Genomic DNA, 22766 nt, shown 5'->3' with positions numbered 1-22766 from the left:
TATCTGTTAAGAAACAAAGCTATTAATAATCCGATTTATCCGATATTTAAAATATGTATTGGTAACGGTAAGAGAAATAATATTACAAAAAAGTGCTGTCAGTGGCGCTGGAGTTGAGTTATTACTAAAAATCGCCAAGTGAGAAAAGGTGCGTGAAAGTCAGACTAAATCGACCTGTTGCACCATTGTGTATATCGAGTTACGATTGGCCCAATGGATGTGATTTTCCAAATTTATTATGCGTTTAAGCTTTTAAGGTGTTTCGTCTGAAAGAAGTGTATCTATATAGCATTTCTGTAGAACAATGATACGACATATTCCGATTTGTCTTGTCTTGTAAGAATAGTTGTGTTTATTTGGGTTATCCAGCTTATCACGATCATTTCTCACGGAAACGGTCTAGATCATTCGTATTGAAGTTGCAGCACTAATTTTATACCATTAACACGATGAACACGGCATTAAAAAAAATTAACTCACTAAATGGGGAAAAGTACATTTAAACTAAATAATATTCACTTAAACAAATATTTAACATAAAGCAAATTTATTTAAAGCAAGCTACCAAACTGTACTGCCATATTATCAGTGACACAAACCAAAAAGAGCGGATCATAAATTGAACCAGATCTCTTTCAGGATCATATCTTTGCGTGCAAATTAAATGGGAAGGACTAAAGAGGATGGCATCTTTTTTGGCACTTTTATTTTTCTATATGGCACATTTTTGCACTTTTTTTATCACCAATTTGGTACCTCAGAGCTAAGGATAGCTGGCAGCCCTGTTTACCAGCTTATACATAGGTATGTAGCCTGTTCCCGTACTCCAGGATTTGCATGTTTTCCTGTATATCCTGTTAAACCTGCAGATCCTGGAGGACGGGAACAGGCTAAAGATGGTCGCCGGCTACAAGAGCGCGTAAAATGTAGAAAGGGTTTATATATTTACGAGCACTTTATATACCGATTACAAAATGTTTATTACCAGAGCGGAATAGACCTGGGAGGGGAACAATTCGAAGAAAAAATTGAAAAATTAAAATGTTTTAAATCTATAATTTTTGTCATCAGATTTTTTGTACTAGATTTTATAATCTTTTACTTTCTTTCAGGGTTGTTTAATGCTCACCAATAAAAAATAAAAGCCGAGTGCTTAATCGTATGCATAAACTATATGAACTAATGAGATTATGACATTTTAAACAACCTTTTAAATTTGCATATGCATTTGTTTCGAAGATTTCCTTTCAAATCCACGTGTATATTATGTACATTTTGTTCCATTACCATATCAACTAGGAAAAAATGTGTATAACATAGAGGAATGTGTGAAAAAGGAACAACTATTTAATAATCGGCCATTTTGTTTTTGTGCCAATTACGTAGGAAATTTTATTCAATCGAATATAATATGAACAAGTCATAGGCTGGACAATATGTATTCTTGCATAATTTCATTTTTGGTCTGCGTTTCCTTGAAAATCAAACGGTCTATATTTTTTGATACGTAAATTACACGACTTGATGCCTCAGCATTCCTTTATTTTAATTCTTCGTTTTTTGATCTTTTACTTAAATGATCTATTACAAAAATTTGAACGGTGACTGTTCATTGAAATTCCCTTAATAATTTAAAGTTTTCTTTAAAAGAGGTATACATACAAAAGTATAATTAAATCAGGGTATTATTAATGCAGTTGTACAAATATTTATAACCATAATAACATTTATGAAAATAATAGTTCAGTGTTCAAAGCCTTTTCCGAACACTTCCAACATTGACAATTTGTGCTTGCGCCATTTTCCGCCGCACAATACAGCCACACTGTTGGAAATTTATAGAGTTATGTTTCTGGCGAAGCCGATTGGAGGTAAACTACAATTTTTCGTGCTATTTACAAACGTTTTTTGTGGAAAAAATTTGGGCTCGTATGCCATAAAATAGTAACCAAAACAAAGTATAAATTGAAATAATAACGATTTTATAAAGATTGTTCATGGGCGTTTATTATAAAAGTGTAAAAAACCGTGTGGAAAACTAAAATTGACAACAAAAGTGAGTTTTGTTCTATGGATCGAAAATCGTTCCGTTCCTATGTCATTACTTTCCGCCTCATTCCGTATCTGTTAAAAGTCGTATTATATCGGAAATCAGTCAAAATTTGCTTAAAGAAAATTTGCTTCATGTGCGTTGGCAAACTATTTAATGGTTTTTTTTTTGGCAAACAACGAGGTGTGTGCATGTATATAGGTAATAAAGCAGTCGCCGGCAATAATGAAGTGATTTTTATCAGTGAGGGGGACGGTTTGGCGGTCGATGTATTCATACAAGTATTTGCTCCCACTGTGCGTGCTGTACTTTCAGGGTAGCCACACTGTGCATACACCTTGTTACCAGTGTCTAGTAAAATATATTGGTTAATAAAATTACCACACTTTGCACCAAATTGTTTATTAATGTTGCCCTTTTTGTAATGAAATTTTCGAATTATCAAATGGATTTGCTAATTTGTCTTTCGCGATGAAATATGTCGAAGAACATATATCGGATTGCACGCAGGTCTTCTTCTGGCGAGTCAAACGCGCCTATCACTTCTACTGAGTGCTCTGCAGTGTAGCGGCGGGAAAAACTTGGGCAAAGTGCCCTATGTGCAACAGAAGCCAGATACTGCTATTACTTGATACAAGTTTTATGATCATGTTTTGTATGCTAAAATGCGCCATATTAGAAATCTAAAATACTGCGGCTTCAGATTGTAGAATGCTTGTTGAATAAGAAATCTCTATTGCTAAATTTTAATTAAGCTTCACAATTATTTTTTTATTTACTTATATACTTTAATTTGTCTTCTTTTTAGTTAATGTTTAAGGTTTACATACTGCTAGAGAGTTTATTTGTAGTCCAATGGAAGAAATATCAAGTTTAGATTCATTTCACACTGACGCTGAGTCAAACGCACGTCCTGAGTCGGAGCCACCCAAGTTGGACGAAGACACATCGCAAACATCAATGGACAAAGCGGTCGATGGCGATGCCACTAAAGATACCGAAGATGGTAATAATGATGAAGATTTCGAGCAAATTTCAGAGGGGTCATTTGAGGTAGATGAAAATTCAAATGGCACTTCTTCGGGACCACCCAAAGATGATGGAAGTAACACACAAGATAAGGTGGCAAGTGGTGAAGGTGATCGAGGTGAGGGAGATGGCAAAGAAGCAGATTTGGCCGAAACTAAAACACAGGATTCCGCAGATTTCGAAGAAGTCGATGCGAATGTGTCTGGCGGTGGCCACAACGCAGCCGCCGAAGAATCAGATATGTTAGGGGAGTCTGATATGACTTTGCCGACAGCTACTGAGAAAGTGGAGGGCGAACCAGTTGACAAGTCAGTCGAATCCATGGAAGTGGATAATCAAGTTAATGCTGGTGCATTGGGTGAAGGAGAAGCGGAACCTGATACAGAGGCCCAAACATCCGTAAGCAATTCGCCTTCTAACAATGTGGCAACACATCCTATTACAGAATGTGATAATGATGATAAGGTTGCTGAGCAAAATGATATCAGTATGGAAGCGTTGGAAGATGTTGAAGCTGTTGATGATGGTAAAACCGATATAGGCGGAAAGGAAGATATGGCAAATAATGAAGGAACTGGCGCCGGCAATGCTGGCGATGATGATGGAAACGAGCAAAATACGGCTGAGGACGAATCCGAGCCAGCGGAAAAAGGCACTGAAACAATGGCGGGCCAAGAGGCTGAAGCCGAACCAGAACGGGAAGATGGTAAGTCTTGTACATATCTACATATGTACATATCTATGCACATAATTTTATTTAAAAAAATGTGTCGTAATAACATCTTATTATTTTTTAGAACCAGTTGAAAATGTTCAAGAGCCAGAAGATTCGGATATATGTCTTATACCAGATGATCCCGAAAGCGAAGTGACTGAAGCAGAAAAAGAACAAGCCATACTGGCGCGAGAGAATGCCGAAAAAGAGGATGCAGAGGCAGAAGCGGAGACAGATAAGGATGAAACAAGCGAAAAGGATACTCCAGATGTCGGCATAGGAGATGCTGAAATAGGTGAGTTTTTAAACAGTAAAACTTAAGGCATATTTTTACCGACATTTACAATTGTCTTGCATATTTATAGTTAATCCTATCCTTTTAAGATATACTTGAGGCAGAAATAATATGAACACCTTAATTTGATAAGTTTGGACTAAATTAATTTTTTTTTGTTTAATATTTGATATTTTTAATAAATGATCACCTCATTTTTTTTAAACTGCGTAAATGCGAATTTTCAACTTTGTACAAAAATTAGAATAGTTCAACACATGTTCATTTAAATTTTAAACTTTTTATCCCGAGTTTTCCGAATTCTAGGTACGTAGTTTTGTAACCAGGGAATGGATTTTTAGGACCTAACACCTAAAAAAAGTAGAGTCCGACCGATTAATCGGCATCGGCACAAAATTGAGCAAAATTGAGGGCCTTTTTCGCCGATTCTTTGGAATTTCTTCTCAAATGTTCAGGTGAAGCAACAGCCAACATTAAAAAACATTTGCAGACAGCTCACAAAAATGATTTTTTTTTTTTTTTTGTTGAAGGTGTTTCACGTTTTTTCCATACAAAAGTATGTGCGACAATTTTCTTTTATATGGAGAACACTGCCAGCAAAAAATAACGGGATTTTATAGCAGCTTGAAACTTGCACTTCATTATACTAGAATGAAATGGTCTACAAAACTGCATACCAAAATTCTGATTAAAAAGTTTGAAATTTTGGTGAAAATAAGCAGAATTTTTCTAATTTTTGTACAAAGTTTGAAATCTGAATTTATATGGTGTTTGTTGTATACTAGCTAGACTTTTATTTTGTGGACCACTATATGTATGTACATACATACCTAGCATATAAGTTCTTATGCATTCAGTGCAAAAGGGTGTATTTTAGTACAAAACGAAATGAAATTTTATGTTCCTTAATATTTTTTGCTTAGCACCATATAAAAAAGTGTTTTAAATATGATATATGTACATATATTTTTACACATATGTACATATGTATGTATGTACACACATTTGTATCTAATGTTGCATAACAAGCCAATTAATTCAATTATTTCTTTTCTTTTGTTTTTTTTTAACTCCGTAAAATGAACGTTTCAAGTTCAATTAAAGGTAGAAAAGGCAAAAAAAGGAAAAAAAAGGGCAACATCAAATGTGTATATATGGAATCGGGGGACAGCTAAATCGTGGACATTCTTATCGTATATACTCTATGGGCTCTTTAGCACAAAAAAGGCAATTTCCATTAAATCCGTTCCCTGTTTATAACCCATTAAATTAGGATGAAGAGCAAGTTTAAGTGGCTCCAAAAAAACCGATGAAAAATTTAAAAGAAAATCAACGCGTTTTTTCATTAATTGCACTTGTTATGAAAAAAAAGTCCTGCGGCAAATAAAATATAAATCTACGCGATTTTGAAGGCACTTGAACTTTATCCTACTTAAATTTGATGATTTGCGTTGCCAAAATTTTTCTAGAAATTCTGAATAAGTTTGAAATTTAAGAGAAAATTTTTTTTTAAATATGCTTTATATGCAGTTTATTATATAATGGGTTAGAGTTTTATAAAAAAAAAATTAAACTTTTAAAAACAAAATAAATATAACGAAAAACTGATCGAAATAGGGCGTTACGATTATTTCTGCCACCACTGTATGTATTTTCTTTTGCTGTAAAAGCCTTGCATTCGCTGGTTATAAGTGTGTATTAGACTTTCTTCTATATTAGATAACCCCCAATCCCTTAGAAAACCTTACTTTTATTCAGAAAAATGGGCCTTATTATTGTTTCGAAGCTTATTTAATTTTCAAAGTCATTTTGGGATATCATACATACATATGAATTTACATTAGTATAAATATTTAAAAATTCTTGTTTTTTTGCGACAGCCGAAGCCGAAGCTCAAGCTTACTCAGCTGGAGCTGGTGCTGAAGCAGCTGACGCTGGTAGTGGCAGCAGCGAAGGTGAGCGTCTCAGTATCATAAGTAGTGAAATGCATTGAAATATATTATAAGAAGTAAAACTTTGCTCGTGCTTGTGTTCTTTAACATTATGGTTTCAACACCTGTTGTTCCTACCAAAAGCAAGGTGGCACAATTTCGCCACATATATTTTCGAGTATCAAATTTAAGCCGAGTTTATTTTATCGCATAGTCATGGGTCCCTGTACCCAAAAAAAGAGCTTAAGCTAAGATTCAATTTTTACTAATGAAAAGAGTTTAAGCTCAAAAGTTTCCCATTGTTGTAAGGACTTTATTTATTAAGTTCGGAATGTAACTTTTTTTTACACATATAGAAACACAACAAAACACTGTAGAAGAAGCAGTAGATGCACCCGATGCTGATGAACCGTTATTGGAGGAAATGCAAACCAGTACAACTGAAACTGGTTCAACACCGAAAATTATTATCGCTTGGATACTTTCATCTACCCAGAAATGTATACAGTGTGAAAACGAAAAAACCTGTGGTTTTCGATATAAGAACCCTGAAAGTGGAAATTTAGAATATTTGTGCGAGCAAACGTGCTGTGATGCTCTGTTGTCCGCTAATCCTGGCAAGTATTTCATTCGCCGAAAAAAATTCCTTATTGAGGAACTAAGTAATGAACCAAAAGATAAAGATGTAGCAGAAAAGGGCAATGATGGTAGTGTTCCAGGTGACACGGGTAAATCTACAGAGGCAGAAAAAGAAGCAAACATGTATTCATGCTTGCAATGTAAGGAAGTGAAAGTATGTAAATACTTCTTTCGCCAGGATGATGAGCAACTTTACATTTGTAGCGATATATGCTATAACCTACTAAATTTGGAAGAACCTGACAAATTTAAATTAAAACGCCATTCAATACGTGTGCGAAATATTGGCGCAACTTTGACAACACCTGTGGCGCCTGCACCAGGAGCTTTAACGACGGCCGTCACAAGTGCAAGCACAGCAGCTAAGACGAAAAGCACCCGGGATACGGGTGTTGTAGCTCGCACCACCGCAGAGGCAGAGGCTGCACGTATAGAGCGAAATGCCAGTTTTTTGCGCCGATGTGCAGAGTGTTTCAATGAGGTGACGTTAGGTGACAAAAATCTGCTCTGGGAAACAATGGATTTCTGTAATGAGATCTGTCTTGGCAAATACCAACGTACAATCGGTGCGAATTGTCAAACGTGCCATGGTGAAGTGCCACATCCTGCGCTCGGAAAGTATTGTGTGCGCTTCGGTTTCGACATTCGACAATTTTGCTGTGCTGCATGCCTCAATGAATTCAAAAAGGGCCTAAAGACCTGTTCGTGTTGCCAGAAAGACATTTCATCGGGTAGCGAAGGATTTCTCGCGCCTGTCGGTGATAAAGAACAATTCAAAGATTTCTGTTCACAGGCCTGCATGCGCCGATACGATAGCATGTGTAATCCAAAGAAGAAACTTCGCAATGATACTTGTGCTGTGTGCAACAATGATAAACCGGTGCGTGTCGAAATCATGCTGGATGGCAAAGAACATAATTTTTGCTCAAATCCTTGCTTTTCTGCTTTTAAATTCGTAAGCAATATAGTCGCTGATCAGTGCGCCATGTGCTCTAAGTATTTCGAACGCAAAGGCACCGATTCGTTTACCATTTATACAGAAAGGCGGACTAAAGTATTTTGTACACGAATTTGCCTTAATGTGTATATAATTGTGAATCGTCGTATAGTCTCATGTCAATGGTGCAAAGTAAAGAAATATAATTTCGATATGATCTATAAGCAACAAGACTCACAGGAAATACTTATGTGTTCCCTTAATTGTCTAACGTTATATGGTGTGTCTATTAATGCGTTCTCCCGCACCGTTGCGAATTGCGACAATTGTAATACTTCTGCCACACCGCAATACCATCTCACCATGTCGGATGCTTCAATGCGTAATTTTTGCACATATCAATGTGTTATGCAGTTTCAGAGTCAATTTGCACGTGCACCGCTTACTTTGGAAAATGATTCACCAGCTACACAGCAAGCAGCTGCGGTGGGTCAACCCGCACCTAATAAAAGCAATGTACCATTTCCCACAGGATTGCCCAAAAGGGTCAAACTAAAGATGCCACAGCAGTCAAAGCAGCCAATACAGGTAAATACAAAAAATATATAAAAAAAAAATAAAGTGTTTAGTTATAATTGCAATGGAGCATAGGGAAAGTTGATTTGTTTGTTTGATTTAATTTAGTAAAGGGTAAAATATTCAACAAAAATTTATTTTATAACATTTGTATTCCAAACGAAACCTTCAGTTTTTAAATTGTACAAAAAAGAGAAGTATCTTTGACCAAAAAATTAAAATGGCTCCAAAAAGTTCCGTTGGAAACATAATTCGCTCAGTTGCAGTAATTTATTTCAAATTTTGTACAATTTTGCTAATAGCATGTTTTTTTGTTGTCAATGTAGGTCTCTCGATGCATCGAAAAATATCGATGTACATTTCGATGCATCGAATCAAAGAAAAACATCGATGTATTTTTGCCAAGTTTTTGGGAAATGAAGGGTCTTCAAGTAAACGGTTATAAAAAATGTGCGTTTTTGGCGACACATATTAGGTTTGTTCCACACGAGCCCGCGGGTGCTCAAAACAGCCCAGAAAGCGTTCCTCACGCTAGAAAAATTGGTAATAGAGAGCGAATACGTTCCACTTTTGGATTTTAAATGCCTTCTTTGTGCACGAATTTTTTCCGGGCACAAATGTGCAAAAGGGCAATTTGAAATAACTGCTGTTGTTTAAATCCGAAAGCAAATTTTAGGAAAACAAAAGTGGAAAATATCACAGAATTTTCAGAAAATGTAGTTATTTGGTAATTTAATTAGTCATATAAGCTAAATACACGTAAAACCATTGTTTAGAGCTGATATGTTGATTCCGGGCACGAAATGTGGTTTTTGCGTTCCTCACGCTCTGGGCACTTTTGGCATGTGTTGGCACATTTTTGACACTTGTGAGGAGTAACTTATTTTTACTCTCTAATTACCGGAGTAGCTCGGAAAGCGTGGGGAACAAAGCTATTAGTTGTGTTCAAATTCAGAGAATAATGTAACTTACTCTCCCAAAGAGAGAAACTTACTCTAAGTTTAGCGTGAACAGAAATTTGCCGAATTTTAAAAGTTGCGTTCCAGATGCTTCACGATGTGCAGGTTTTGCAGGAAAAGCTGTTTTCGCCATTAATAAACCTTATGGAAGGTGGTCACCTGGAATAGCTTCCTGAAAAAACCTGCAAATCGTGAATTATCTGGAACGCAACTAGAAGCTTCAGTGCCAGCTGCGGTCCACGGTTGCATTTCGAACATAATATATGTACATATATTTTTTTTAATTATTTCACTTTCAACATACGCTTGAGTTTCTTTGTGGTAGTCAGAGTTGAATTTCCTATATCGACAGTGGTGTCGACTGCGTTCTGATTATGAATACAGCTTATTCATCAGAATCTTTAAATTTTAATGGTTAAAAAAAATATTTTTTTTAATGAATTTTTATGATAAATCATTTTGTTTTATTTCCTAATAACGTTGTTGTTGAACAAATGTTATTCGCTACATTTTCGCGTTTTTTTTTTTAATAAAACAGAAAGCAATTATCTTTTCCTCCATATTTTTTTTTTTGTGACCAGCTCAGAGCCAGCTGACAAATTAGTGAAATTTTTTGAGACTAGAGACGCGAGACAGCTTTTACTAAATACCAAATAGCCTCAAAAGTCTATGTTCACCACCAACATAACTATTAGTGACTAGAGATTGCTTACTGAATTCCGGAAACCGGCCCTTAGAACGTAGTTAGTGTTAATCATACATTGAGAAATTGGCCCTAAGTTGTAAGTTTTATATCATCTTCATGGGTGATGTTGTAGGCCAAATACACCACACAGTTTGTCTGCGCATCGCGAGTACTTTCAGAATTCGCTATACACCACACAGACATTTAAAATAAATTAAATTTTTTAAAGAATTCTATCAGAAATTGTTTATCTTCCTCCATTTTTTCCGCACATCTACACTCCAAGAAACGATAGGGGTCTTCATCTAAAGTGATGAAGGGATAAATTGCTTAAATTTATCAGTCTATCTGCCTTCTTTCATGAACGCACCTTGGTAAATAATTGCATAAAACTGTTATTATTTAACTTATATGGCTAATTACATTTCATTCTTAAGAGTTGACACATAAGAATCTCTTAAATGGGCTTTGCGTGTAAGCGGTTACTCAACGCATAGCACTTAACACGTAGAATTCTGTTGGGTTTTGATTTTTACGTAAAAATTGTATAGCAGTGCAAGTATGCCTAACAACGAGGATTATAGACATGAGCCATGTAGCAATAGTAAGGTATTTTATTTTTTGTGAATTTTGCGTTTTTGAAAATCACTATTTTGCATATTCGCCGCTCGTTTTCTGCAAACTTTTTCGCTTTCATATATTCAGGGTTCGTAGTAAAAATTAATTTTTATTTTTTACCTTAAATTTATTTATTTTCCCTTATAAAAATTTTTAAAAGTTGCTAATAAGTTTTTTAAAAATTTCAAATGACAACCAAATTCCGGAGCTAAATTCTACGAAGAAAAGGTATGTAGATCTCATGATGCAATAATATGTGCATTGCATCATGTGTATCTAGCTGCGGTCAAGGTAACTTGAACTAAAGAAAACGTGAATTGAACTACCAACACTGTCTACATACCAGAATCATTTTCTTGCTGCCTGGCAACTTGTTATCAGCTTTCTCTATGCACATTGTAATAGATTCAGTGCAAATACTATAGCTATCCCATTTTCGCATATGGAATAGAAAATTTTAATAATTTCGTTAATTTTGTCTATTTGAAAATTATAACCTCAAGAAAACTTTCCCATTTTTTTCCCGAATTTGTTTTTTATTTTCTAACTTAATAAAAAACAGATTAGACTTCCAACAAAAACAACAAGTAAAAAAGGGCCTACTATGCCAGTTATATCAACCGTGTCGTCTTTAGCTAGTGGTGAAACGGAAACAATGATTGGAAGCGTTACAGTTCGTCGTGGGAGGGGCAGGGGACAAAAGTTGGAATCACCTCCACCCATCCAACAAATGCCTGCACCGCAAGTTCGTACCGGACCCACCAGAGGCAGGCCAAGGAAGCAAGTCGATTATTCGGCATCACCTTCACCTCCTCCACTGGAAATTCCGCCAGCAGCTGTAAGAACTATTGGGAAGCGTGCTCAAACTACATCAGCACCCACTGTGGTTGAAAAGGTCGTAGCAGAAACAAGAATTATAGCCGTGCCGCCATATCCACCAGCAGTTCGCAATGTACAAACCAGTGTTAAGCCACAAACTGTTACGGTTGGTTTCCAAACAACACCTAACACAACAAATACAGCATCACAAACTGGTAAAGACTATTCTAATAAAGTGTTAATACCAGTGCCAGTGCCGATATATATACCACAACCAATGTACATGTACTCTGCACCATATCCGGTGCCAATACCAATTCCATTGCCCATACCAGTACCAATTTTCATACCGACTACACGAAATTCTGCTCAGGGTATATTAAAAGAAATCAAGAAGATTCAAGATAAAATGCCTGCAGATCCATTTGAAGCCGAGTTGCTCATGATGGCCGAAATGGTTGCTGAGGAAAAGCACGAATCAGATTCAGATTCTGAAGATGAGGTGAAAACTGAACCCAGTTTGGTACCAATACAATATAGTAATGATGTACAACCAGTTGAGGTGGCGAATAATTCATATGGCGAAGAAGTACTGCAGATGGCATTGAAAATGGCAACTGGTGAGTATGATCAACCAGCCGTTGACTTGGAATCGGCAATGTCGGCAAATGAGATCACAAACCCGCCACCAGGTATGGTTGGACACGACGATTCTATGAGTCATATGAGCGCACACCATATGCATCAACAGCATCATATAATGGAAACACAACGGTTTGTTACTCTTTACTATAATTTTAGCATTGTGTATAACGGTAGTTTTTTTTGTTCTAAAAAAGTACAGTCGAGTCAATAAAGTTTAGGTACAAAGAATTTTTTACAAAACCGGCAACTATTTTTTAAATATTTTATTTTTCGATAATTTTTTATAAAAATGTGGTTAATTCTACAACAAAAATCCCAAAATCACAGTTCCTAACCTTGTGCAAAATTAAAGAAAATTCTGCAAAACTTCATTCAAATATTGCACTTCTTATTTACGCTCTCTAGAAAAAAGTTAAGTAGTGGAGTTTTTTAGCCCATTCAATTTTAGTACAACAAAGTGCAAGTTTGATGTGGCTAGGACCTACCATTGATTTTTGGGAAATTTTTTTTTGAAGGTGTCGCACATTTTCTCCATATAAAATAATGTTTGATATTTTTTTATATGGAGAAAATGTGCGACACCTTCAACAAAAAAATTTCCCAAAAATCAATGGTAAGTCCTAGCTTCCTCATACTTGCACTTTATTATACTAAAACTGAATTGGCTAAAAAACTCACCTCAACTCAACTTTTTTCTAGAGAGCGTAAATAAAAAGTGCAATATTTGAATGAAATTTTGCAGAATTTTCTTAATTTTGCACAAGGTTTGGAACTCGCTGTATCTAAATTTTATTGACTGACTGTATATCTATTTTCGAGTGATTTTCAATACCAATCCAATATGAATTCAAAATAACTTCGGTTGAAATTCACTCGGAAGTGATTTGCGGGACCTGCTTGTTTGCTGCGAAAAAATTCCGTTTCGCAGTATCCATTAAAAAAAGCGTACAGCAGTTTTTTTTGAAACAGTTTTTCAATAAAATAAAGGTATTCCTAGTAATATGTATGCATATTTTACGGCACAACAAAATGATACGGTCTAACAAAAGCCATGCGAATTTACAACTGCCTACAAAAAATTTAAAAAAATCTAACATAGTTGTGCAAGGACAATTTTTTGGCTAGAAGTGTCTATAAAATACCCGTTATTTTTGATTTCTTTTGTTGGCAACGTCGCGCATTTCCTTCCATACAGAATTACTATGTTCGACAATTTTTTTTTTGTATGGAAGAGAGTAGCACCGTTGGCAAAAATAAGATCAAAAATCATGAACACGCCTATCTTACCACCACTTTTTCGTTAATTAGGCAGAATTGTGACCCGAAATTTTACTGAATACGGGTTTTGTGACTAGTATATTAAAAATAAAAAAAAAAGTTTTATTAATTTACACATGAAATTCTACCAAAGTAAAAAAAAGTGGTGGGAAGGTTTACGTGGCCACGAGTATATATCATATGTATGCATTCACGACAATTTGCTCTTAGCTTATATTGTTTTGTATCAAAGACTTATATTACTTATTTATACAATTTATATTAGTTCTGTACGTTAAAAAAATGTAGGTAACAAAAAAGTATTTTTCTTATAAATGCAGTATTTTGGGAAAAGCAGCAGTATCCTTTTTTTTAATGAAAATCTAAAAAAAAGCTATCATACTGTAAAAAAAGTATAGATTCTAGCGTCATGTATAAACAAACAATCTTTGCAGCAGTGGACGTGGCCGTAAACGTGGCGGTATGACTTCGCCGGTATCACCGCGCAGTAACAATAGGTCGCCGGTGAAACGTTCCCGCATCGATATAGAACCGGCCCAACCACCACCACAACCTGTTCAACCTGCAGAGAAACCCGACGCAAATATGTGTCTCAAATACACTTTTGGTGTGAACGCGTGGAAACAATGGGTAATGACAAAGAATGCCGACATCGAGAAGAGTAGTACAAGGCGGCGACCATTCAAAACAGAGCTGCTGCAAATGACCGCCGACGAATTGAACTATTCGTTGTGTTTGTTTGTGAAGGAGGTGCGAAAGCCGAATGGCACAGAATATGCGCCAGACACCATATATTACTTAGTACTAGGTAAGTCGCATTTGTCTTATTTTACGAAAAAATAGTATTATAATAAAACATTATAAAAATGTTACCTTCCTAGTAATAAATGCTACTAGTAAAATCTATCAAGTGGTCTAGAATTAAATGAAATACGATTTAACTTTTTAACAAATGTAATGTGTATGATTCTAGGTATTCAACAATATCTATATGAAAATGGGCGAATAGATAACATATTTACAGATCCATATTACGAACGGTTTACCGATTGCCTGGATGAAGTGGCTCGTAAATTCTCCGTACTTTATAATGATTCGCGTAAGTTTCAAACTTTGTATTACACGCTATTTTGAATCATTACTATAAAAGACTCAAATGATTCTTTCTATTGCAGAGTACATTGTTACCCGTGTCGAAGAAGAACACTTGTGGGAGTGCAAACAGCTGGGCGCTCATTCACCACATGTTTTACTTAGTACACTAATGTTCTTTAACACAAAACATTTCAATTTAACGGTAAGTGAACCCCAACGGGAATGTAATTTGAATGGATTGTCTTACTATTTCTGTTTTTAATTGCAGACGGTGGAAGAGCACATGCAATTATCATTTTCGCACATAATGAAACATTGGAAACGTTCGGCACAAAATGCCAAAATGCCCGGTACACGAAATGTGTTATTGCGTTTCTATCCGCCACAAGCTGGTCTTGGTAAGTAAACTAAAGCAATTCACTACTTTTTTTTACTACATTTTATTGTAAAAAAAAACTTATATGGATATTTTAAAAATTTCCAGATGCTAATCCAAGAAAGAAGAAGGTTTACGAACAACAAGAGAATGAAGAAAATCCATTGCGTTGTCCGGTCCGCCTTTACGAATTTTATCTCTCCAAATGGTAGTGTATAATCCGTAATTTATATTCATTAAAATACTTTAAATTTAAATTCCTAACTATTTTATAGCCCGGAAAGTGTAAAAACGCGAAACGACGTATTTTATCTACAACCTGAACGCTCTTGTGTTCCCGATTCGCCCGTGTGGTATTCTACGCAAGCGCTCAGCCAGGAATCATTACAAAAGATGCTGCACCGTGTCAAAATGGTTAAAGAAATCAATATTGCACTACTGACGAGTTAATACGACGTGGCTTTACCAAGCAGCACCAGCAGCAGCACAATTAGTACCAACACCACCATCACTAATAGTCATAGCCGCAACCTTTCAAATCAGCATCAGCATTCGGCGCTGCAAACGGCCATAAACGCGTTGCGCTGTTTATTTCCGCCAATAGGTTAGACAATGTGCAATTCGTCGCGGCTCAACAGAATAAATGCAAACATGTATTCATTATCCCACACTTATTGTTCGAGTTTTTTTTTCCACTTGCCGAGGATAAATCCAGCATCGTTCTTTAGTGTAGTCATCCAGTTAGTTCTGAGCAATTATGTAAGCAAACAAATTGAATACAGTTGCGCTATAACTGAAGAAATATTTTTAATTTTAAAATAAATACATACATATGTACGACACACTAATATCAAAACATTTTACATGGACCGAAAGAATATTTCTAAAATTACTTGTATTTATGTATGTATATGAAGTTGAAAACATAATTAAAAATACATAATTACTTAGTGTTTGTATGGAAATGTGTGGAAGAATAACTTCAGTTTAATGACAAAATGGCTGCATGGAAATGGTGGTGAAAATGATCGACAAGGATTTCAATATTTTATAGGTACATTATGCATGTAACTATCGAAAAAAAAAAAAATATTTCACTTGGCTTAAGGTATTTTTAATGCATGTTGATGTCAACAAAATGATAAGAACACAGTTTTCTAATTCGGAGGCGTAGAGCATATGTCTAAGGGTGCGTGTCAAGCGTCTGAGAAGCGAAAGCATAATATCAAGGCAAATTATAAGTAAATTTTGTAGATGAAATGTAGAATCGCCCCAACTGATATTTTTCACTTTTAGCATAGGAATCCAAAAGCCAATCTCGAAACAGTTACAACTCCATGCCCAAAGATTTTTAAAAAGCGTCCAAATCATTGCTCTCATTAAGCTCGAAAATTGTTTAAGGAAGATATGTTCTGGTATAGTATAAGCTACTTAAAATGTATTTAGAACACAATAAATAATACGCCTATTGCGAGTGTCGACTAGTCGACTATAAGCGACTATTAAGGTATCCACACACCTATGCGATTCTGTCGGTGCGAATCTGTTCCGACAAAAATTAAATAATGCCTACCACAGTTTTAAATGAGGAATCACACACTTAAACGATTTTGTTGCAGCGATTTATTGGTATATTGACAGTTCTTTTCGTCGTTCCGAAATCGCAGACAGCCGCGTTTTGAGAACGAAAAAGGTATAAAGAAGGATTTTACAATATTAAAACAAAATTGAACGTAAGAAAACAAAACATGTTTGATGTAGAATAGTTAAGAATATTATTTTTGTTTGTCTATAAGTTGACAGTTTTTACTGCGATAAAATGGGACGGACGTGTGCGTACTTGCGTTTTCGAAGCAGTAACGTCTGTAGCATCAAAATCGGTGCGGATTCGTTCCGACAGAATCGCACAGGTTGTGGATGCCTTTATTCGATTATCCATGGTATTTTCGATATCGTTTTCTCGTTCAATAAGTGAGTGTGAATTGTTTTTAGTCGCTCATGTTTCTACTAACTAACAGTTGTAGAAGCATGAACGACTGAAAACAGCTCACAGTCGCTTATTGAACTGGAAATACACGTTCACAATACCATGGAAAAACGATAATCGAATTATAGTCGTTTATCTACTACTAGTCGACACTCGCAATAGGGGTGTAAATGCCAGTTAGGGCCTCCTACATTTCATCCACGATATATAAAAGGATCACCACTGCGATGGAAAGACCAAATGGAAAAGGACTTGGCTTCACTTGGCATTTCCAATTGGCGTCAGTTGGCACAGAAGAGAAACGACTGGCGCGCTTTGTTGAGCTCGGCCAAAATCGCTTAGGCCGTTACAGCGGCAAATAAGAATATAAAACAGATGCCATCATTAAAAAGGGCGTAACTGATATTTTTTATTTTTGTGAAAGTAAACTAAACTTCAAGTTCTCTTAAGAATTGCAATAAAATCTACTATGCCTGCATACATATATGTATGTATAAAAAAGCTGAAATGTAGATAGCAAGAATAATCAGGGCTATTACAGAATCCATCGTATTTCAATTTTTCGTGAAAACTACAAAATACTATTACTTAATCCGAATAGCTACGAACATAGCGTTTACATAAGTTCGTAGCAATTCGGATTCAGTGATCGCATTTTCGTAGATTTCACGAAAAATCGGCCTACGATGGATTCTCTGACAGCCCCCAATAGGTCAGATTGAAGCAGCAGTGGTGAGAGTGAATTTCGTTTGAAGTAGTGCATAGAAAGGAGTTGACTTTAAGATGCATAATGAAGAAAAAAAAAACAGATTCTCTCAAATCGATACAGAGCAGAGGTTAGCAGCCAGCGAACTGCGCCTTTGCATTATCTCCAAAATGCCTTGAGAGGGAGCGAAAAATCTCACTTAGGGCCTTTTGTAATAATGATGGAGACAAACATAAGGAACAGAAATAGATCCGAAAAAAATTGTTTTTGTTAAAGATATTAACTTTGTTGAGCTCAAGGCCGGGTTGAAATTAAACACTCTATATGCTTTAGTTGCGTTTATTTCGTCAATATTTCGACTTCAGTCTGCAATGAACATTTTTATTACAAAAAGTAACATTTATTAAGGTATGAAAATTCGAACGACCCATTTTTCATACATCAACTAAGTATCAACACTTATTTCAGATTTTCGGTCTCAATTTTCCATGAGCAATCACTACAAGAAGTTATTGAAAGTAGACTTGGTTGTACCCCTCCTAAGTTTGTATATTTAGAATTTAATCGGCAATTTTTTTTAGATAAAAAAAAATAAAATTAGAAAATATTTTAATAGCTCAAAAGCTTTCACAGTTAAATGTTGAAAGTATTCAAAAGTTTTAGTAAACGCGTTGTAATTTATGGCTAATATTTCTGCTTTCTGTATTTAAATTTGTAATATTAATGAAACAGTTGTCGAATGTTATTACTTTCATGCTATTAACTAAATAAACTTATTACGTTATTCGGTTATTTTCCATTTACGGGTCTATATTGCATAGCTTTTAAAAATGGTTTAAACATTTTATGCAATTCAACGATTTTTGGAGGTAAGCTGCAGAAATCTATCAGATCATTTTGGGCACAACATACGAGTCAGTCAATACTTGACGTCTTTAAGTCCAACCATTAAGGTATTCAGCCTTATCATGAGTTTTATTTTCCCCCGAACCGGTTCACTTTTGGTTTCCATGGTTTTACTATGGGCGGATGACAAATTTTCGGGTGCATTTTTTTCAGGCAAAACTCCGGATAAGGCAGATTATCGCGTTACGCCAGTTATTTTTGTGTTTTGATATTTACAATTTTACAGTTTATAACTTCAATTTTATAATAGAGGTTTGAAGTTGTTTTTTGCATATCAATTAACCACAACAAAATTACGAGAAACATCTAATGATTCCTTTACTTCTGAGCAGTTTACGATTTGTGAGAGAATTTGTATACTCGTATGACTGGCTTACTGCCCTGAAATAAAACTATTGTTCTGGAATTTTTTATCTTATAACACAAGACTCGAAAATTTTGCAGTCGCTTATTCCTTATAGCAAAATTCTGTAATTCACTTCCCAGTGAATTTCCACTAAAGTCACTTCGAATTCAGAAGCGTTTAAATTTACGGTAACGACTGCCAATCCACCAACACCAAAGTATGAAACTCCACCCCAAACTATGTACACATATGTGACTCGGTGGAAACTAGTATCGAAACTAATGCGAATACACTAATTTTTAATACTGGTAACCTTTATCTGATCACTTCTCTAATTTGAAACTACTGAAGTTTAAAGATTTAAGAAATATGAATTCAATTCACATGAAAAAAAATCTTACAACTTTTACCGCAGCCACGTTAGCGGCGACATCTGTTTAAACAAGTAATTTTTAAGCAAAAAACAAAACCGACTTCAATTCTCATATAAAAATGTAAGATTATCGTCAATTTCTGTGAGGTAGCACCTTTCCTTTTAAAAAAGAATTATAGAAATCTGTGAACGTGGTCCAAAGTTATGCGGTAACATACATAGAAAAAAAAAATATTCCGACGAATTGATAACCATCTCCTTTTTGTGAAGTCGTTTGAAAAAAATATGAGCGTACAAAAAATATGATGAACCTCTAAATAACCTTAAAAGCCCTAAGTGACATTTTCCCCTTCTTTTAAGGGAAAAAGTAAGAGAACTTTAAATGTTCATATGAAATAAATAAAGCAGGGTCCGAAAATAAAAATTAAATACCAAGATTTTAATTTTTACATCATTGCAAAATTGTTATTTTGGAATTTTTATTTAAGTCGATAATTTTTAACCGTTATGGTGGAGGCGTTCTTTTGACCGCTTTAAATCCTAAATGTTCTAAAAAATTAAACTGGAAAGTAACGGTTATGCTATGATCGAAAAAAAAGATAAAAATCACAAAACGATCAAAATTGGTCGAAAAAATAAAAATTCTAAAATAACGATTTAATTTGATAGAAAAAATAGAAATCCAATTTTAACGGTTTATTATAATAAAAAGCAGACATATTTGTAAAAAACTTGAGAAATATAAATAAAATGCAAACATTTAAAGAGAACTCAACGAAATAAAAGTTGTAATCCCTACCAATTAAACACATATTGAAATATTTGTTCTTTGTGGCTAATACAAAATTTAATTAATATTATGCATATGTATTAAGGTAAATACATACATATATTATACACCAACAATCAGTAATGTTTTAATAATTTGTAGCAACTGTACGATGTTGCAGGGAAAATATTTTAAACAATGCAGTGCGAGATTGTTTTTGAAGAGTATAAAGTAAAATGGTCGTTCTTTTTTTCTTGTTTTTTTAAACGTAGTTTTGTAAGTTATCAAACTGTAAAATATGAAGCACTTAAACGAAATAAAGAGTAATTAACCCCTATAATCAATACATATGCATGTTTTAATTTTGTTTAAAATTTTAGAGCAAGAAATAAATGAAAGCACTTTATAATTCACATATATATATATATACAGTATTGGACATATCTATAGCACCCCCCTTTCAAAGCGATATTGTTTGCCACTTATGTTTAATTATTTGTTTTTAAGAATTTTCAATTAAAATACAGTTCATTCTCCAACAAAACCCATATAAACCAATGTTTTAAACTTTTTAAAAGACCGCAAAAAAGTGCATCAAACTTTCCCTTAAATTTCAAACTTTTTTCTCAGAAGCTCTAGAATTTTTTTGAGTACACAGTTTTATAGCGCATTCAATTTTGTACAATAATGTGCAAGTTTCAAGTCGCTAAAGATTACCGTTGATTTTTTAGAATTTTTTTTTGTCTCATTTGCTTCCATATATGGACTAAACACAATTTATTTTTATATGGCAGAAACCCGCAACATCCTCGGCGAAAAAAATTCTAAAAAATCAACGGTAATTTTTAGCCACTTTAAACTTGCACGTTATTAGGCTAAAATTGAATGGGCTTTAAAACTGTGTATTCAAAAAAATTCTACCGCTTCTGAGAAAAAAGTTTGAAATTTGGGTGAAAATTTGTTGCACTTTTTTGCGGTCTTTTAAAAAGTTTAAGCTTGAGTTTATGTGAGTTTTGTGAGAGAATTAACTGTATTTTAATTGAAAATTCTTAAAAATAAATAAATAAACATGAGTGGCCAACAATATCACTTTGAAATGGGGGTGCTATTGTATTGGCCAATACTGTACATATGCAGTGAACTCTTACTAAGCGCTTGATATGTATGTATACATACATACAGTTGTGTGCAAAATAATAAGGACAAAATTCAAAATGGTATTGTTTGCAAGTTATGTTTAATTATTTTTAATAATTTTCATTTAAAATATATGTATGTTGTTCGATCTGTAATAGCAAAAATAAGGATGTTGCGAAACATTTTTTACTTCCTATTTTCGTAGAATTCCGATCCCTATGGAATTTTTTGTAGTTATATTTAACTAGACAATTAACTATACTTTAAAATTGATAAGTTAACGGCCCTTAATGATATGTGTAAAATTATAAGTGGGCGGTATCACGCCCATTTCCCAAAACTCGACAATAATCAGCCTTATCGCGAATTTCACATGAACAAATATTCCCAAAAATTATAAAGCAAAACAGTTTTGCCCAATTTGTTTTTGTTTTGCGTGTTAAATTATGGGACCTATTTATTCACATGGAATTGGCGATAGGGCTGAATCCGGCAGGTTCTGCATTTCATTTCCGAGTGAATTTCAATCTGATTGGCTTAGAATTCAAATTGGCAGGGGTTGAAATTCTCTGGGCAGTGAATTACAGAACCTGACTAAATGTTATTTCTTTTCAAGGGATTATTGTGAGTACCAACTTTGAGTAAACTAGCATTCTTAAATCTCGAAATTTCGAAGTTTCCGAATTTACGAAATTTGCCGTTATATGAAAAGTGGGCGTAATTTAAGTCCGATTTCAAAAAATTTAAACGTTTTGCTTTTATGTGTCAAGTGTAATCGGAACGGTTACTGAGATACACATACATATGATGTCATAATTGGGCGGTGTCGCGCCTATTTTCCACAAATTTATTATAAACACTTAGGGCCAATTTCACAGTGCGTAGTTAACTCCGAATCGACAGTTAACTAGAGATTTTCAGTACAAAAATTCCGAGTTAACTACGCATTGTGAAATTGGTCCTTAGCAATAAATTTTATTGCAAACATCTATTTTGAATAAATTCGCTTCAGTATTTACCAATTTATTGAAGTTTTCGTATTTCTCTAAATTACCGTTATATCGGATGAGGGCGTGGTTATTGCCCGATTTTTAATATTTTTTTTTGCCGTTTGGTATCATTTACCAGATACACATACATACATACGTATGTGGTCGTAAGTGGGCGGGACTACGCCCATTTTTCAAAAATGTATAATGTTTTTATTTTCCGCCTGAAAATCATTGTAAACATTAGTTTTGAGATTTGACAGCTGTGGTCCGTAGCTCGTCGTCTTCGTTGTGTTCGGGCTATTACTGTCTTGAAAATAATCAAGACAGTGATTGAGACAATTAGAAAATTATGCATGTATTAGTGAAAAAGTGTGCATGAAACAGAAAAATGGGCTACTGGGCTCAGTAGCCGACAGTCCGTAGCCAGTTGCCATACGTAATTCAGTATATGGTTGCCGATTTGCTATCAGCCGCCATTAATTTTGGGTCGTAGACTACGGATCTGTACACCCTTTTTCTTGATCAGGTAATTTTCCAAAGATATTTTCTTTTTAAGTTTGCATTGCGAATGAAAAAAATCCAACTTTAACACGGAAAATGTTACTCATACGCCATGCATGTGTATGTACCAGTACGCCTATGTACGATATGGCGTATGAGTAACATTATGTATTACTTGCTCCTATTTCATAAAAAAAAATATTGCACATTTTCATTTCACCATTCAAAACATGAATATTTATTGAATATTGAAAGCTTGACATAGCAAACATATGTAGTCTCTAACGTTAGAGGGACTTTTTGGTTTTACATTGGAATTCTAATGTAGTAGTTCTTGAATCGAAAATCAGGTTAGAGAACTATGTTGGAATTCGATCAGAGAATGATTCGAAAAACACTAGA

At 34.7% G+C, this 22766-nt stretch overlaps 1 protein-coding gene across 5 annotated transcripts; it reads left to right on the top strand.

Moving 5' to 3' along the window:
• Positions 1–1831: 1831 nt before the first annotated feature.
• On the top strand, positions 1832–15321 carry LOC118742654 (zinc finger MYM-type protein 3). 5 transcript variants are annotated; one of them, XM_036474907.1, is made up of 13 exons: positions 1832–2056; positions 2859–3197; positions 3255–3785; positions 3877–4089; positions 5970–6044; positions 6377–8184; positions 10997–12027; positions 13611–13984; positions 14150–14275; positions 14352–14473; positions 14540–14669; positions 14756–14855; positions 14923–15321. In XM_036474907.1, the coding sequence occupies exons 2-13, from the start codon at positions 2906–2908 to the stop codon at positions 15095–15097; spliced, it is 4977 nt and encodes a 1658-aa protein (XP_036330800.1). In that variant the 5' UTR covers positions 1832–2056; positions 2859–2905; the 3' UTR covers positions 15098–15321. The 5 variants fall into 5 exon arrangements, with proteins under 5 accessions (XP_036330800.1, XP_036330808.1, XP_036330783.1 ...); XM_036474915.1 differs by having other exon boundaries at positions 2859–3478; positions 3545–3785; XM_036474890.1 differs by having other exon boundaries at positions 2859–3785.
• The last annotated feature ends 7445 nt before the right edge of the window (positions 15322–22766 follow it).

Source organism: Rhagoletis pomonella, unplaced genomic scaffold, assembly GCF_013731165.1.
Source record: "Rhagoletis pomonella isolate Grant_MI unplaced genomic scaffold, Rhpom_1.0 Rhpom_scaffold_00001, whole genome shotgun sequence".
NCBI lineage: Eukaryota > Metazoa > Arthropoda > Insecta > Diptera > Tephritidae > Rhagoletis > Rhagoletis pomonella.
This window is presented reverse-complemented; position numbering and strand designations above follow the sequence as displayed.

Bases quoted from the DNA above. Each gene is read 5' to 3' on its own strand.
- LOC118742654 (XM_036474890.1), top strand. From the start codon at position 2,906: ATGGAAGAAATATCAAGTTTAGATTCATTTCACACTGACGCTGAGTCA. The intron at 4,090-5,969 runs GTGAGTTTTTAA...TTTTTGCGACAG, and splicing joins CATAGGAGATGCTGAAATAG to CCGAAGCCGAAGCTCAAGCT. The intron at 14,856-14,922 runs GTAGTGTATAAT...ACTATTTTATAG, and splicing joins GAATTTTATCTCTCCAAATG to CCCGGAAAGTGTAAAAACGC.